Raw genomic sequence first — 16,272 nt, 5'->3', positions numbered from 1 at the left:
TCTCACAACTCATGGCTCCACCCAAGCCACATCCAGGTGTATCCTCACCTATACTCACACTGGTGGCAGCTGGCCTTGGTTTCTGGTGTGGCCTTTTGAGGCAACTATAAGCTCAGCATCTGTGGATTGCTTGCTGAATCTTAATAAGTGACCCCGGAGGGGCACAGGCTGGGGCTAAATTTGACCTGTAGCTGAACCCCTCTCAGGACTGTGTCACTGGACACCCACTACACAAATCCACGCTAGTAAGACCGGGAGACTTAGGAGCTTTGCTTACTACACAGAAACAGTCACAGAAAGGTAGCCAAAATGAGAACACAAAGAAGCAGAAACCATATGAGAGAATAGAACAGAGATACAGATATAATGGAGTCAAGTAATCTAACAGATGCAGAGTTCAAAACACTGGTTATAAAGATGCTCAATGAACTTAGGGGAAGTGTAGATGAATTCAGTGAGAATTTCAACAAAGAGATAAAAAACATGAAAATGAAAATGGAAATTATAAAAGGAAACCAGTCAAAAATGAAGAACACATTATCTGAGATGAGAATTATATAAATGGAATAACTGGAGTGAATAAAGATGAGGATCAAATGACCTATATAGAGGATAGGAAAGCCAAGGACACTCAACCAGAACAGCAAGAAGAAGCCAAGACTATAATAATTTAAGGAGCCTACGGGACGCTATTAAAGGTAAAACTATCCACATCATAGGGGTACCTGAAGGAAAATAAGATGCTGAAGAGCTATTTGAAGAAATAATGATGGAAAACTTCCCTAACTTGCTGAAGGAAATGAACATAAAACCCCAGGAAGCTCAGAGAAGTCCCAAAAACCAGGAACCCAAAGAGGCCCATACCAAGACACATCATAATTAAAATGCCAAAGGTTAAATACAAAGAGAAAATCTTAAAAGCAGCAAGAGAAAAAATAATAATAAAAGCAGCAAGAGAAAAGCAGTTAGTTACCTACAAGGGAGCACCCATAAGACCAGCACCTAATTTCTCAAAAGAAACGATGCAGGACAGAAAGCAGCCTTGGCACAAAATATTCAATGTGATGAAAACCCAGAATCTACAACCAAGAATACTTTATTCAGCAAAGCTATCATTTAGAGTCAAAGGAAAGATAAAAGTGCTTCCCAGACAAAAATAGGCTAAAGAAATTTATTACCAAGCCAATATTACAGGAAATGTTGAAGGGACTTCTTTAAGAAGAAAAAACATGTATCAAAAACAGGGATAAAGAATGGTAATAACTACATATCTATCAACAAAGTACCTCAAGTGGAAAAGAATTAAGTGCTCCAACCAAAAGACAGAGTAGCTGAATGAGTAAGAAAACAAGACCCATACATATGATGCCTATGAGAGACTAATTTCAGATTAAAAGATACACACAGACTAAAAGAAAGGAGATGGAAAAAAATATTGCCTTGATGCACCTAGAGGGTATTGAGCTGAATGAAATGGGTCAGATAGAGAAAGACAAATACTGCAGGATTTCACATACATGTGGAATCTAAAGAACAAAATCAACAACAACAAAAGCAGAAATAAACATAGATACAGAGAATATTTTGAGGGGTACTAGATGGGAGGAGGGTTAAGGGGACAAAAAAAGAGGCAAAGGGATTAAGAGGTACAAACGGATAGTTGCAGAATAAACATGGAGATGGAGAGTAGCATGGGGAAGATGGTTAATAATGTTGAATAAATTTGTAAGGGGGAAGAGGGGTACTAGATTTAGTGGGGTGATCACTTTGGGAATTATGTGGATCCCTGATCACTATGCTATACAACTGAAACCGGTATATCATTGTATGCCAATTATAACTGAAAAAAAAAAAACCTCGTTAAATTGTACAATAAACACGAGCAACTAATTGTCTATTATATTTCAATAGATTAAAAAAACGGTAGCTAGAACAGGAAGAATTAATGAAATTTTAGAAGAAAACTTCTGATCCTAAAAAAAAAAAACAGAAGGAAAAACTTAATCTGACAGCTACACTGGCATATTTCAGACAATTTTTTAAATACGGGGAACCCAAAGAATAAATAGCCAAATAATTCTAATTATTAAATACAGAAAAAATGAGGGAAAAATCACCATTCGGCAGTCCCACCATAGTAATAATTAGTGCAGGAAAAGACCCACCAATGAATGCTAGAATTAATGGGCAAAAGCTTAAGGAGAAGTGGGATATTTCCACAGCCTCAAAGCCTCTTCCCCAAAATACTTATTACTGTGGTGGTTTTAACATATGTCCTCAAATTCTTTGATTTCCCTCCCTTCAAGAGGTGAAGCCTAATCTTTCCCTTGACTATGAGCTGGATTTGGTGACTCCTTTCTAATAGAATATGGAAATGGAAAAACAGCAACTTTATAGTGGAGAAACCTGGCAGAAAGCACTTAACCAAGTGATGAAAGTTAACGGGATCAGTAATAAGACACTGATATCTGTAATGGCCTGCTGAAATGTGAAAGGGTTAAAGAATAATTAAAACCTGAAACTAGACAAAGGAAGTCCATAACTTAGGCCTAGTTTCTGGAACCCCTAACCACATTCTGTTAATCATGAAACTTGTAACAATGAGCTCATACGCTAACTGCCAATTTTAGCCTATGTAACCCTGCTTGCTTGCGTGGCATGAAAAATAATCAATTGTATATAAGCTGAAAATTACTGTTTGGCCATCGCCCATGGGAACACTGGCTATTGTCCATGGGAACATAGGCAATCACCCATAGGAACATAACATTCTAACACAAGCTTTCTGCTTCTGTACTTCCCGCTTGCACACCTGACCAGTGGGTTGACAGGTAGTGAATAGGAGAAAGATGGACCTTTGTGTTTAAGACAGAATGAGGAATGGGATTTGGGGCTTAAAAACCTTGTATCTTGGCATTTCGAGGCTGCTCCTTTGCAAGGACAGCCGCCGGCTAATAAACTGTCTCCTGGTTAAGAGCACTCAAGTTGGGTCTGGTTATTCTGGACACAACAATATCATGTACCCTGTAACATGCAATGAGAAGAGCACATCGCTTCTGTCATATCCTTCCCCAAAAGCCAAAACTTCAGTCTAGTCATGAGAAAATATCAGACATACTAAAATTAAGGGACATTCTAAAAAGATGCCTGACCAGTACTCTTCAGAAGTGTCAAGGTCATGGAAGATAAGAAAAGACTAAGTAAGGATCTGTTACAGACTGGAAGATATTTAGGAAACATGTTAACTAAATACAAAATAGTGTCTTGGATTGGATCCTTGAACAAAAAAAAAAGTGCATTGGTGAAAAAACTGGGAAATTTTAAATAAAATCTTTAGTTTAATAGTATGTACCAATGTCAATTTCTTATTTTAATAACTGTACCATGGTTATGTAAGATTTATACAGCAAAAACAAGAAGAAGGGTACTTGGGAACTCTCAGCATTATCTTTATAATTCTTCTGCAAGAATAAAATATTCCAAAACAAAAGTTTTTATTTGTTTTTTTTGGGGATTCAAAAGCCCATAGATGGTATATTTATCAAGGCTTTTTGAAATACAACAGAAATTTCAACCAGGTTTTTCTGTCCAAAGAAAACTAAAGCTATGTCATGTTTTGTTTTGTTTTTTAAAGACGGAACCCCACCTAGACATAATTTGAGAGGAATTTTAAACATAAGGAAAAAAACAGTAACCTCAACATCTAAGTAGAGTCTCTCAAAAGTGCAAACATCAGGTTGGTCTCACACTCCTCCATAACAATGAATACTAATAGACCAAGTCATATGTACAGAGCCCTGCAGAATAAAAGTTGAACCCAAGAATTCTATATTCAGATGAGTAGTCATTCACATTAAGAACACCAGCAATATAGTCTTAGGTATAAAAAGTTTCAAAACATTTAGTGCCACAATAACTTTCCTTAGGCACCATGAATTAAAAGCAAGAATTTAAGGAGTGGCTATATCTCAACAACAAAAAACCAAACGATCCAATTAAAAAATGGGCAGAAGACCTGAATAGATGCTTTTCCAAAGAGGAAATACAGATGACTAATAGACATATGAAAAGATGTTCAAGGTCGCTAACCATCAGAGAAATGCAAATTAAAACCACAACGCGATATCACCTCGCACCTGTCAGAATGGCTATCATCAATAAATCAAAAACCAAGTGTTGGCAAAGATACGGAGAAAAAGGAACCCTCATACATTGTTGGTGGGATTGCAAATTGGTACAGCCGCTTTGGAAAACAGCAGGGAGGTTTCTCAAAAACTTAAAAACTGATCTTACTTTTGACCCAAAATTGCACTCCTGGGTATTTATCCAAAGAAAACCAAAACAATGATTCGTAAAGATCTATGCACCCCAATATTTATGGCAGCACAATTTACAACAGCCAAGATATGGAAGCAACCTAAACCTAAATGCCCATCAACAGACGATTCAATAAAGAAATTATAGTTCATATACACAATGGAATATTACTCAGCCATTAAAAAAATGAAATCCTACCATTTGCAATGACACGGATGGACCTAGAGGTTATTACGCTGAGTGAAATAAGTAAGACAGAGAAAGATAAATACCATATGATTTCACTTACATGCAGAATCTAAGGGACAAAAAGAACAAGCTAATCAAAAACAGACTCATAAATATAGTGGACAATTTGGTGACGGACAGAGGCAAGGGGAGGTTAGGGGTCTGAGAGAATGGGGTGAAGGGTTAAAGAAGTACAAATCAGTAGTTGACAGATGATCACAGGGATGTCCCTGGAAGCACAGCATAGGGAATGCAGTTAGCATTAATATGATGGCTAGGTGGAGGGCCAGAGGAGGGAAGGAGCAATTGGGGGGATCATTTTGTGAGCTATGTAGATGTCTAACCAATGTACTGTATACTTGAAACTAAGTAAAATAAATAAATTTGTTTTTTAAAAAAATTTAAAGAGTGGCAATGAGCTTAAATTGATAGTGCAGTTAAAAGTACTTGACAGTTTTAAAATTTGTTTATAAAACAAATTTTATAAACAAATATTAATTACCAAAAACTTTTTTTCTTCTTTGAAAAAGATTAATTATATAATGTAAAAGAACATGAATGAATAAATGAATGATAGAGTTTTAAATACATGATTAAATGAACAAAATTACATGGGGAGTAATGGTGACAAAAGTGTTAAACCCCCTCTTTGAAAGGAATTAAAATAACAATTCAAGATTAACGATTATTTGAAAAGCAAAAGAAATTAAAACCAAATCTTTACTGTAGAGACAAAAATCAGAATTGGAAGGAAATAGCAAGAAAAAAATTAAAATGACAGATACAAAATCAAACATCACCCATAAAAAAATATGGCTTACACATTTTTTTTTTGAGGACAAAGCATAGGTTGGGAGAGAACACAGCAAAATGTCCACTAGATAGTAAGATTATGAATTACTTTTGCTTTCTTCTTTATGCCTTTTGGTATGTTCTAAGTTTTCTGCAATAAAAAGTATTATTTTCTGTGCAATAAAGAATTTGGCTTTGCCCAAAGAGGTCTGGCCTTTGCCCTTGGCTTCTGGGAGGTAATCTCCACTCTTGGAATGTTATATTTAATAGGAGTATCTTTGTCTGGGGCCTTAGATCATACTGGACAATCTGAAATTAACAATGTGACTTAGGGTAGGGATTTTCGGTCATGCAGTATCACTCGGCCTGGAGGCTGAGATGAATCAAATGGGCAATTAATTATTCAATTCTGCCTGTGTAATAGAGCCCCAACAAAGTCTCTAGACACTGAAGCTCAGCTGAGCTTCCCTGGTTGGCAATACTCTGTGCATGTTGCCGCACACAGGACAAGAGAAGTGTGTCCTGACTCCGCATTAAGAGAATAATGGAAGCTCTGCATTTGATATTTCTCCTAGAATCTGCCCTATTTGCTTCTTCCCTTGACCAATTTTAATCTATATCCTTTCTCTGTAATAAACGGTAACTGTGAATATGATAGCTTTCAGTGAGTTCTATGAGTACATCTAGTGAATTATTGAATCTGAGACTGGTTGTGGGATTCCTCACTTGAAATTGGTCTTAGAAGTGAGGGCGGGGTTACAGACTCTTCCCCCTAATTTTGTAGTTGGCTAACCCTTGCAGATAGCCAAACTCTTTCCACTTTTATAAACAGAATAAAAACTAGGTTATAGTAAAACTATTCAAATCAAGTACTAGGCAATCCAGTCATCTGCAGAAGAAACCACTCCCCCCGCCCACACACACAATGGCAGTACAGACAGACCCTCCAGAAGCCTAGGCTTACCTCATAGGTGATAGTATTCAAGTTCTGTTGCCCAGAACTGTGTTTATTCTTTCCACTTTCTTTACGCTGCTCTTTCAGATCCATTAGTAACTGGAACACCTAGGAAGAATGTATAAAAGATTTTTATAAAAAATTTGAGACTATACCTATTCCAAAGTCAATGATTTTGAAGAATAAAACAGTATCTCTTTTCTTCCCACAAACTCTCTCCTCAATTCTTGCATTAGAGCAAATATAAATCCAAGGATGTCACATTTTTTAAATGCTCTTTTATTTAAGTCAAATAATTCAAATTCATTAGATTACTTAAAATATTTCAAATGTTTCCTACCAACATACACTATCTCTGATTTCCTCTGATCAAAAATATTTTGAATATTTAAAAGTAAATTTTCCTAAAATAAATAACTTTTTAAAAAAACAGATTCTACTTAATATAAAAATCTAGTATAACTTATTTTGGGGAAAGAGAAACTATGAGATAAGTGCTAAAATATAGTCTATCAAAAAATAAAAAAGGGAGGCGAGGAAAAAATGCTATAAAATTTAGAAGTATACTTTCCCACAAGGGAGAAATATGTGTGTATTAGTGTTAAAGAGGGTATAGGGAGTAGATCTCTTTCCTGTTTGGGAGATTACACCAGAGAACTGTGGGAAGTATAGGTTCACAGACCATTTCTAGATATTATGCAACCCTTCCCCTGGCCATCATATTCAGAAGTAGTGGCATGAGACACAATTAATGCAATCAATGTTTCCCCAATGTATAAAACACCCCAACACCTAGCAACACCTAGCAGAGTCCAAACTGGCCAAGGAAGTTCCTAAAAGCCAATGGCTTGACCAACAATCAATTCTTTGTTATGAGCAGCAACCATTTAAGAGTAACCTTTTAGAAAGAGTGAAATATGGCCAACTGTGTTAATTCTACTATATTATGTCATACAGTGGTGACCCAAATCTCCTATGAGACTATAAGTTTAGACTCTGGAATATGAAAAATTGACAAAGAATGTGTGAATTTTTTTTCTACTTAGAATTAAGCTATTCAATGGTTTTCTTAGTATCGAACAAGATCCAGGCAAAATAGAAAGTAGGCAAAAATAAAGTTATATCTCCCCTCTTACCACCCTCTTTCCTCCCTTTCCCCAGGAACCAAACCCTGAAGCCCCCAAATTCCAAATCTGTTACTAAATTATTCATAATGGTGAGTCAACTGAATTCTCGCTTTCAAAATGAAGGTTTTAATATTTAGATTTTTATAAGAATCAAAATGTTATACAAAAGCATTTTATAGGTAAAGAGTGGTAATTATGGAAAGGTACACATATTTTAATAGAAATTTTTACAGAAGCATCCAAAATAGATGCTTCCATTTCATGAAGGCATCCCAAATGAAGACCTAAAATTTCTGGATTTGGGGGAAAGTTGCCTATTGTACACTAAAGTCTTCCCAGCTTCCCTGAATTATTGTGTATAATTTACTAAGCTTAGAGTATTCTAAGGTCCCCCAGATGGTGCCATCTGTCCTATTTTAAAGTGGAAAATTCAAATGAATTCAGTCATTTCTAACCACAACTCAATAACCAGAAGCAAAAAGCAAACTATTAGAGAGGAAAATACAAAGTCCACTTCAAAGCTATTTACCTCGTAGTTACTGAGCAGCGCAGAATTGGCATCCTTCCTGCAAAAGAAAAGTAAATCATCATAGTTCGGGCTCATATCCCTTTGTGTGAATTAAACATCTGTAAAATCATTCCTCTGTCAAAATTCAGTAGTCCAGTTCAGGAATTTAGGGACTACAATCTTTAAGAGAAAGGTCCCAAGTCCTACTGGTTTAGCTGCTAATGGACAATTTCAGCCATAGTATATCATACAACCATCACCACATGAGTGATTAAAATATTCTACTTATCCCTAGTCTAGGCAGAAGAGAAGTCAGACATCTGAGAGAAGTTAGTTACAGAAAGAACATCAGAGCCGGGGGGATCTATAAACAGTGTTAACTGGAGAAACAAAGTATTGTCTCATCCCATAGCCATGACCTTTCCCCAGTACTATCTGCCTTCCACCAGCTACTGATATCTAGGGCAGCCAAGTCCTGCTGAATCACCAGAAATGGGATCCTTGACACTAACATGAACCCTAGAAATTCCAGTAATGTCAGAAATCCTGCCAGATATCCACAAAATTACTGATCATCATCTTCTCTACCAGTTCAACAGGTACAGTTCATGTGTCAAGCAGTGGTCTAAAGCCTGGCACCCTCGTTTAACAGTTGATCAAGGCAAAATATCACCTTTCATTAATAAATGAGCACAGCAATTTGACTATTATAATTGATCCATTCTACAATATCGTATCAAAAAGTACTGTTTTTAATAGTCTGAAGGCAGTACAGTATAATAATGAACAGTTTTGAAATTTAACAAACCTAGGTCCATATTCCAGTTCTGCTACTTATAAGGTTCATGAGTTTTCGTGAGTGAATTAGCCCCTCTAAACTTCCCAATTTAAAACAAAAAATGGGGATAAACTAGTACCTTGAAGTATACCCTGGATGCTAAACCCAGCTCCACCGTACAATTAGCTATGTGAATTTGGGCAAGTTATTTAAACTCTCTATGCTTAAATTTCCTCATCTATAAAATAGCAATTATAGTACCAATCTCCTAAGACTGTTTACAGAATTAAATTGAAGCATGTACAGTACCTGCAACACAGTAAGTACCCAATAAATGCCACCTCTTACCACTACCTGTGCTATTACCGCCACAACTTCTTCCTACCTTATAAAGCCATTATAAGGATGAAAAGAGACAACAAATTTTAAAAGTGTAGCATAGTTCTTGGTACTTATTAAGATGTCTCTAAATGCAGGCCACTGTTTTTAAAAGATATTGAGAGGGGCGGGGAGAGGTAGAGAGGGGTAAAAGGGGTAAAATATATGGTGATGAAAGGAAATTTCACTTTGGTGAATATACAATGCAATATATATAATGTATTATTGAACTGTACACTTGAAACCTATGATTTTATTAACTAATGTCACCTCAATAAATTTAATTTAAAAAAGATATCACCTCACTTAATTCCCATTAAAAACCCTGTAAAGTAGGAGCTATTATGATTTCATTATTGATAATGAAACAGGCTCAAAGATTTAAAAACTTGCTTAAGGTCACACAGTAAGAAGCCTAACTGAAATGAAAGAAAACTATGGAACTGTGAAAAATAAGATTGGAGTGGACAAATGAAAATTGGTAATGCTGAATCCTAAAAATTCAGGAAGGAGTTTGCACTTGACATATGTGCAATAAAGACTACCATATGTTCTTAAACCAGGAGTAAGGCTTTATGATGAAGATGGTACAAAATTTCAAAAATATGGGTGATTTCCCCAGTCAACAAATAAAGAAAACTAGTAGGTGGTCAACACAAAGATATGACCTAGGCCTTAGGTCATCAACACAGTGATGTCGGCACTGTAATGAAATCAGCGTGTGAAGCTTACTAGGCATTCAATAAATAGCTGGGTTTTCACAAAAGTGCTGCTTTGCCCAAATAACAACTGTACTCAAGTCACAAAGAATATCACATTTAAAAAGAACCCACCACAGGAAGGACAATGCGTAATTAGTTTATATAACATGGTTAATTTAAAATTGAAAATGACAAATCAAACCATATGTCATCTTTGCCTACTTAATCAGGAAGTCAGCCCACAAAGCTTCCTCCTATCTTTGCTTGAAATTGAGTTACAACTCCCTGTGTGCCCTAAAATACAAAAAGCAACTAAGACATCCCTGCCTGGAACAGACTAGGGGAAAAATATAAATGTCATTTTTCTTCAAGGCTAATGGATCCAACCCAGGTGCCACTGTTACAACTTCATTTCCAAGTATTGGCCCCTCCTGTCATGCAGAATATTCCATGCCCCGGGAAATCTGCCCCTGGCTCTTCCAAGTTATTGCCTCATTGCCCAAGTCAATATTGCTAAAGCAAGAATCCAAAGGACATCATCTGCCTTTTCTAGAGCCAATATCCAAAGAAGGGAAACTCTCTTATTTTAATAAACCTCTGTTTTGGAGCACAATAAATGTTTAAACAGGCGCTGTAATCAGCAGAAGCTGACTTATTCATCAATTCTTTTATTAGGAATATAATTATTGTTTTACCCAGCTAAATACTAACAGAGTAAATGCCAATATGTGGTATGCCTTTATTAAATAAAATGTCAATAAGTGCATAGTATCTTAGTCCTAAATGAACTGTGTGGATTGGGAAATTTACTTGGGGGGGGGGGGGGGGCTGAGGGAGAATTTTAAGGCAGTTCTTATCCCCAAGAAGTTATTGTAACCACCACTAAGTGGCATGTTGGTAAGAACAGGATATGGTGAGATTTGACAAACATCAATCAACATAATCAAGTTATCCTATTTAACATCACCAATGATGATGATGAGATGCAATAAGAAAGATACAGCTCTTACAGCACTCTTGTAAAAAAAAAATGTTTAATTTGAATCTAGCCATGAAGACATAATCAGACAAACCCAAACTTCAAAACAACTGGCCTAAATTCTTCTAAATCAATGTCTTTTGTCACAATGCCAATGTCACACATACACACAACGGCTAGGAAACTTTTCAGAGTAAAGGAGATTAAAGAAACATAACAACTAAATACAATGTGTGATTCCTGACTTGTTCCTAAATTGGTAAAAAAAAATCCAGCTAAATGACATTATTGGGACAACTGGACAAATGTGAATATAGGTTGTATTTTAATACGAATGGTTTTATCAGTATTAAATTCCCTAGGTATGATAATGGTATTGTAATTACATAAGAGAATGCCTCTGTAAGACTGGGTAAAATGACATAGCTACAACTCTCAAATGGTTGACTGTGTGTTGTGTGTGTAGAAAGAGAAAGCATGCACATGTGACACAAGGTACATATGTTAAAATGTTAACACACGCAGATTCTAGGTAAAGGGTATAAAGGTAATTGTGGTGGTCTTTTTGTAACTATTCTATGGGTTTGAAATTTTTCAAGCTAACATGTTGAGAAAAGTAGAAATGCAAAACTAAAGCATTCCATAAGGTTAAAAAAATTAGTATAATCTACAATCAACATAAAATGCATTTTCCTCCTATACTTTTTAGGGTAACTAGAATCCGTCAACTGACACATCTGTCAATTATATTTACAAGTTGTTGATTCCTACTGAGCAGGAATTGTCTGCTCTGTAGCTAATGTTTCGCTATTATGTAATATATTCACAAGCACTGAGACTTCTAGAAACTGCCAACCTACACAAAACTTCATATACTCTTATAAGACTTAGAATATTACTCATTTTATTTACGAGTATTTAAAGTAAATATTCCAAGTGAATTTTAAAGATTGTCTAAATCTATACTTATAGGCAAGCAATCACTTAATTTTCTCAACTAATTAATTAACTAACTGAAGTTGACTTGCTGTTTGAAATTTAACCTGTAAAATTTGCTTAACTTGCTAGGTCAATTTAATGGATGCCAGCAACTACTTTTTAAAACCTAATTCTGAAAAACAGAACAAAATGATCTATTGGCAGACATTCCTTAGAAACACACAAATACACAAAAGGCCCATGTGAACAGTGCCTATTAACTGTCACAGTCAACTCTTAGAAAGCAGTGTTGAATGGAATTGCTTAAATTCTATGTTCAACCTATGTTATCGATTCAAATCACGTTATAAAAAACTAAACCTGGGCAACTGACCAAGTCAGCAAACAATTAAACTGTAGCATTCTCTTGGGAGGTAACAAGTATCCTCTTTCCAATTCTGTTACTGAATTGTTATAGGACCTATAAGCCAACTTCTTTAAACCTCACCATTTCCAGCTTTAAAATGAAGGAAATTCTGACACTATCACAAAAAGATGGCATAGAAGGTAAGTAGAATCCATTTTCCTAACTATGTATACTAAGTTCAAGAATAAAAGAGTGAATACAAAGCTTTCCAGGTATATAAATAAACCCAAGGCCTGAGACAAAGTTAGACAAAGAGCAAACACTTTATATGCAGTATATAAACACTTAGTTTTGCTTTGAAAATTTTGTATCCTTTTACCTGATGAAGTGTCCAAATGATGGCCAAAAAATTTTTTTCTTTTAATTGTTATTAAACCAAATAAAGCATAAATATTCCTCACCTTGAAAAAAATTCTACTGTATGTCTATTATGTATTATTTACTCAGCAGGTATTTAACCAGTGACTGAACAAAAAAATAATAATTCAAGAGAGTTTTCCATTCATGCCTTCCCACTCCCGGTCCTAGGAGTACCTGACAGAAGTACAGTATATGTGCCCCCTCATAGACTTAGGGTTCAACAGAAGATTCTTAAGACCACACTGCCAGAGGTCAAGCCTCATGTTAGAGGCCAGGCAGGAACTAAAAGTTAGGCCTCCAGACCTTCTCATTTCAGGGACCCCTTCCATTCTCAAATCACATATATCTATTATTATAAAACTCTTTAAGGGAAAAGTAAACCAAGGTGCTATGAAAGACAAACATGAAAATTATTTTGGATTGAATAAAAAGGAAAAGCAGCATTGAAAAGAGACACTCGACCTGACCTATCAAAAGGACAAGAAAGAAGTACAAGGGAAAAATATATACCAGGCAAAGAAAACAGCAATGCAAAGGTCCTGAGGTAGGAAAGGGCTTAGAAGGTTACAAAAACTATTTGATTGCCAGTGGAAAGTGTGTGTTTGGCGGGGTGAGGACAGTGGCAAGATATGGTTGGTGAGTAGGTGAGGTTACAACTGGATCTTATAAGTCCTAATAAGGAATGTGGATTTCCTCTAAGTACAACAGAAAGGCAAGTAAGGATTTTACACAAGGGTGAGGGGAGACCACTAATTGATCCAATCATTCTTGCAGCTGTGTAGAGAATGGGGCAAGGGGACAGAAATGAAAGCATAAAGCTATTGCTTAATCCAGACCAGAGATGGTGTAGCAGAAAATTAGCAGTGAAGATGGTGAAAAGTAACTGCATTCAAAATATATTCTGAAAGTGGATAAGACAGGACTGGCTGATAGACTGGACTTAGGGGTGAGGAAAGAGGGCTAGGTTTTTCATCTAAGCAACTAGACAAATGGGAGAAAAAGGCTGGAAATATACTTTTGGGACTCATCAGCATATAGATGGGTAAAATGACTATGGAAAAGAGTGTAGAGAGAAAGAGTCCCTGTACTGAGCCCTAAGATACCTCAACATTTAGAAGCCAAGAAAGGGAAAAAGGGGGAGCCAAGAGACTGAGTACTCTTGTTGTAGGAAGAAATTCAGAAGAGCATGTCACAAAGCCAAAGAAGTTTCTAGAGTTTTTGGATCAACTGCTGCTAAGAGACCAAGAAAGTCCAGAAAAATCAATCTTTGGATGTGACAGGATGGAGGGCTCAGATAATCTTCACAGATCCATTTCCGTAGACTGGTGAAGATGAAAGCCCAATTGAATGACTGAGAAAATGAGGGGATAAACAATACTTTTGTTTTGTTGTGAAAGGAAACAAATGCAGCAGTAAGTGGACATGAATGTGGGGACAAAGACATTTTTGATATGGATAAATTAAAGCAGGTTTATATGCTGACAGGAAATGCTCTAGTGAAGAAGGGGAAAATGATAATGATGACTTGAGCTAGAGTAAAATGAATATATTTCAAGTTGCAGATTAAACCCCATCAATTTACTGGGTCGTCATTCATTTTTAACAAATGAGAAGAGACTGAAAAAAGAGTAAAAATAGGGAAAATGTAAAAGGAGTCATTTTAACCAAGCTGCTAAATTATTAACATTATAAACATTGAAGCATGAGGAAACAATTCTTTTTCTTGTCTTAACTAGCCTGGGAACATAAAACTTTGGAACTTTCCAGTCCTGCATCAATACCTGGATATACAGAAGCTTGTTGAGCATTAATGCCCAGACATACATCAAACCTGCAGATAACCCTCTAACTACCCTCTACAGGACTCAGGACCAAGCCTCCTGGTACCCATCCTCCAGGACACCTGACATCTGATAGCTGTCCTGACCCAATCCAGGGGCCTACCTAGAATGCAGGACTGATTATTTTCAAGGATATGACTTTCACTCAACTTTTCTCTCTTCTTCAGAACACTTCTTGATTTTTGCCTGTGTTTCCAGTTAGAAAACTCTAAAACCCTTGAATAAATCTTTTTATTTAAATATTTTTATTCATTTATTTCTAGCCAAAGCCTCCTGACTCTTTTTGAGTAGATTTGACAAGACAAAATCACGGCATACAATAAGTATCGTTTCATGAAGCTTTCACTTTGGGTACATATACACATTGCGGGTTTTTTTTATTTTTTAAGTCTTTTTTAGTACGTATAATCATCACACAGGTGGCAAAATAACGTAAAGAAAAATGTATTAAATAATTAAATAATCAGTGCCAAAGATAACACAATACAGATACGCCTACGAATTAATGTCAACCATGTAAAAACCCACGGGCGGAGTAGATGAAAAACACTTCCATTGGAATGCAGTACAATGGACAAACATGCAAAAGACCAGGTGAAGTTAAACTGTTGAACGGCTGATACTTCCCAGAGACACACACACACACACACGTGTTGTTTTGGTGGTCACGATCCAGGCACAAACACCTTCTTCCCAGAAAACCCGCCTCTGTCTTCACAGGGCTAACTGCTCCACATCAACTCGGACAGCACCTCTTCCAAATTAGGGCTCCCCACGAGCCCACTGCCCCAGGCAAAGTTTATCCGTCTCTCCTCCAGGTACTTCCAGGGCGGACTCAAGGATTTATACCTTCTAAGTCTCTGCTCGGATACCTGGCACGGCTCCCCACAGAGACCTAGGAAATGCTAGTAAATGAATGAAGAAGGAAGCAGACACACTGAAACATACTCAGCCCCGGTCCCAGGCACCTGGTGGGAGCGCGGGCGGAGGCTGAGTCGAGCAGAGCGAGAGTCTTTCTTCCGCGTCTTCCTCCCCACACGCCTTTGCGACCAGTGCCCGCGCCTCTCGGGTCCCAAGACCTAGCCGTCCCCAGCTGTGAATCTCCACCCAAAGACGGGGATACGCCTTGCGCAGCTTACACTTCCATGCCGAACCCGCCTCGTCGTCTCCGGCCGCCAACACAAACACACACACACACACAAGCCCCGCCGCCACTGCTGCTACTCTTGGTCCGCGCCGAGTGCTGGATCACCGACTCTGGCGCCGCGGTGCACGCCGGGATTGCCGCGCTGCACGTCGGGAGCCTGGCGGACCTCGCGCTACAGCGGTGGAGGCGGCTGCCTACGCTGTTAGGCCTGGCTGCTGTTCACCCAGCCGGACTTTAGCTTTTTAAGCGTTTGCAGATGGAACTTAGCTCATGTTTTCGTGGTCTAGGTTATACCAAAGTATTATTAAACTAAGATTCCAAAGACATCATCGTGTTAGTAGTCCTTTGCGACGTTAAAATCCCACCCCTTGTAGAGTAGCGATGGTGAGGGAGTGAGGTGGATCTGGGCTTCCGGAAATGTTCTATTGCGTGATCTGGGTGTTGGGGACGTGGTGTGTTAAGTTTCTGAAAATTCAGTGAGCTATACATTTATGTCCACTTTCCTGTATGTATGTTATAATTCAATAAAACGTATTAAAAAGGGAAGGGAAAAGTCTCAAACTCCCTTTTCCCTGTTTTCATTCTGCCTTGAGAGCTATTTGGCCAAAAACGTACGCATAAAAGAGCCTTAACATCAGGCACAGTCCTTTCTAGAAATTTATCGAAGAATTATCAGGCGCTTTAAAAAGATGGGTGTGTTGTGATGTTTTCGTTTCAGTCATGCAATATAACATGCAGCCGTGAGAAGTCATGCGGCATATTTGGTATATTGGGGAAATGCTCTTGATATAGATTTTTAAAGATAGAAAATGATGT

General features: G+C 37.3%; 1 protein-coding gene across 6 annotated transcripts in view; it reads right to left on the bottom strand.

Moving 5' to 3' along the window:
• CRCP (CGRP receptor component) overlaps window positions 1-15,652 on the bottom strand; it is a 37,657-nt gene extending 22,005 nt beyond the window's left edge. Inside the window, exons 1-3 of one of the 6 annotated variants that reach the window (XR_005649911.1) lie at window positions 15,449-15,594; window positions 7,949-7,985; window positions 6,302-6,400 (exon numbers count right to left, since the gene is read on the bottom strand). Coding sequence is in view for 5 of the 6 variants with exons in the window: in XM_039849018.1 (XP_039704952.1) it covers window positions 6,302-6,400; window positions 7,949-7,985; window positions 15,449-15,456 (144 nt within the window). In the remaining variant the exon portion in view is untranslated. Of the gene's footprint in view, window positions 1-6,301; window positions 6,401-7,948; window positions 7,986-15,257 lie in introns of all 6 variants that reach the window. The other 5 variants (XM_039849018.1, XM_039849016.1, XM_039849017.1 and 2 more) reach the window with 5 other exon arrangements.
• Between the last annotated feature and the right edge of the window lie 620 nt (window positions 15,653-16,272).

The sequence above is a fragment of the Pteropus medius genome, unplaced genomic scaffold (genome assembly GCF_902729225.1).
Source record: "Pteropus medius unplaced genomic scaffold, Ma_sr-lr_union100, whole genome shotgun sequence".
NCBI lineage: Eukaryota > Metazoa > Chordata > Mammalia > Chiroptera > Pteropodidae > Pteropus > Pteropus medius.
The sequence above is the reverse complement of the archived record's forward strand: the minus strand, read 5'-3'. Positions and strand labels throughout refer to the sequence as shown.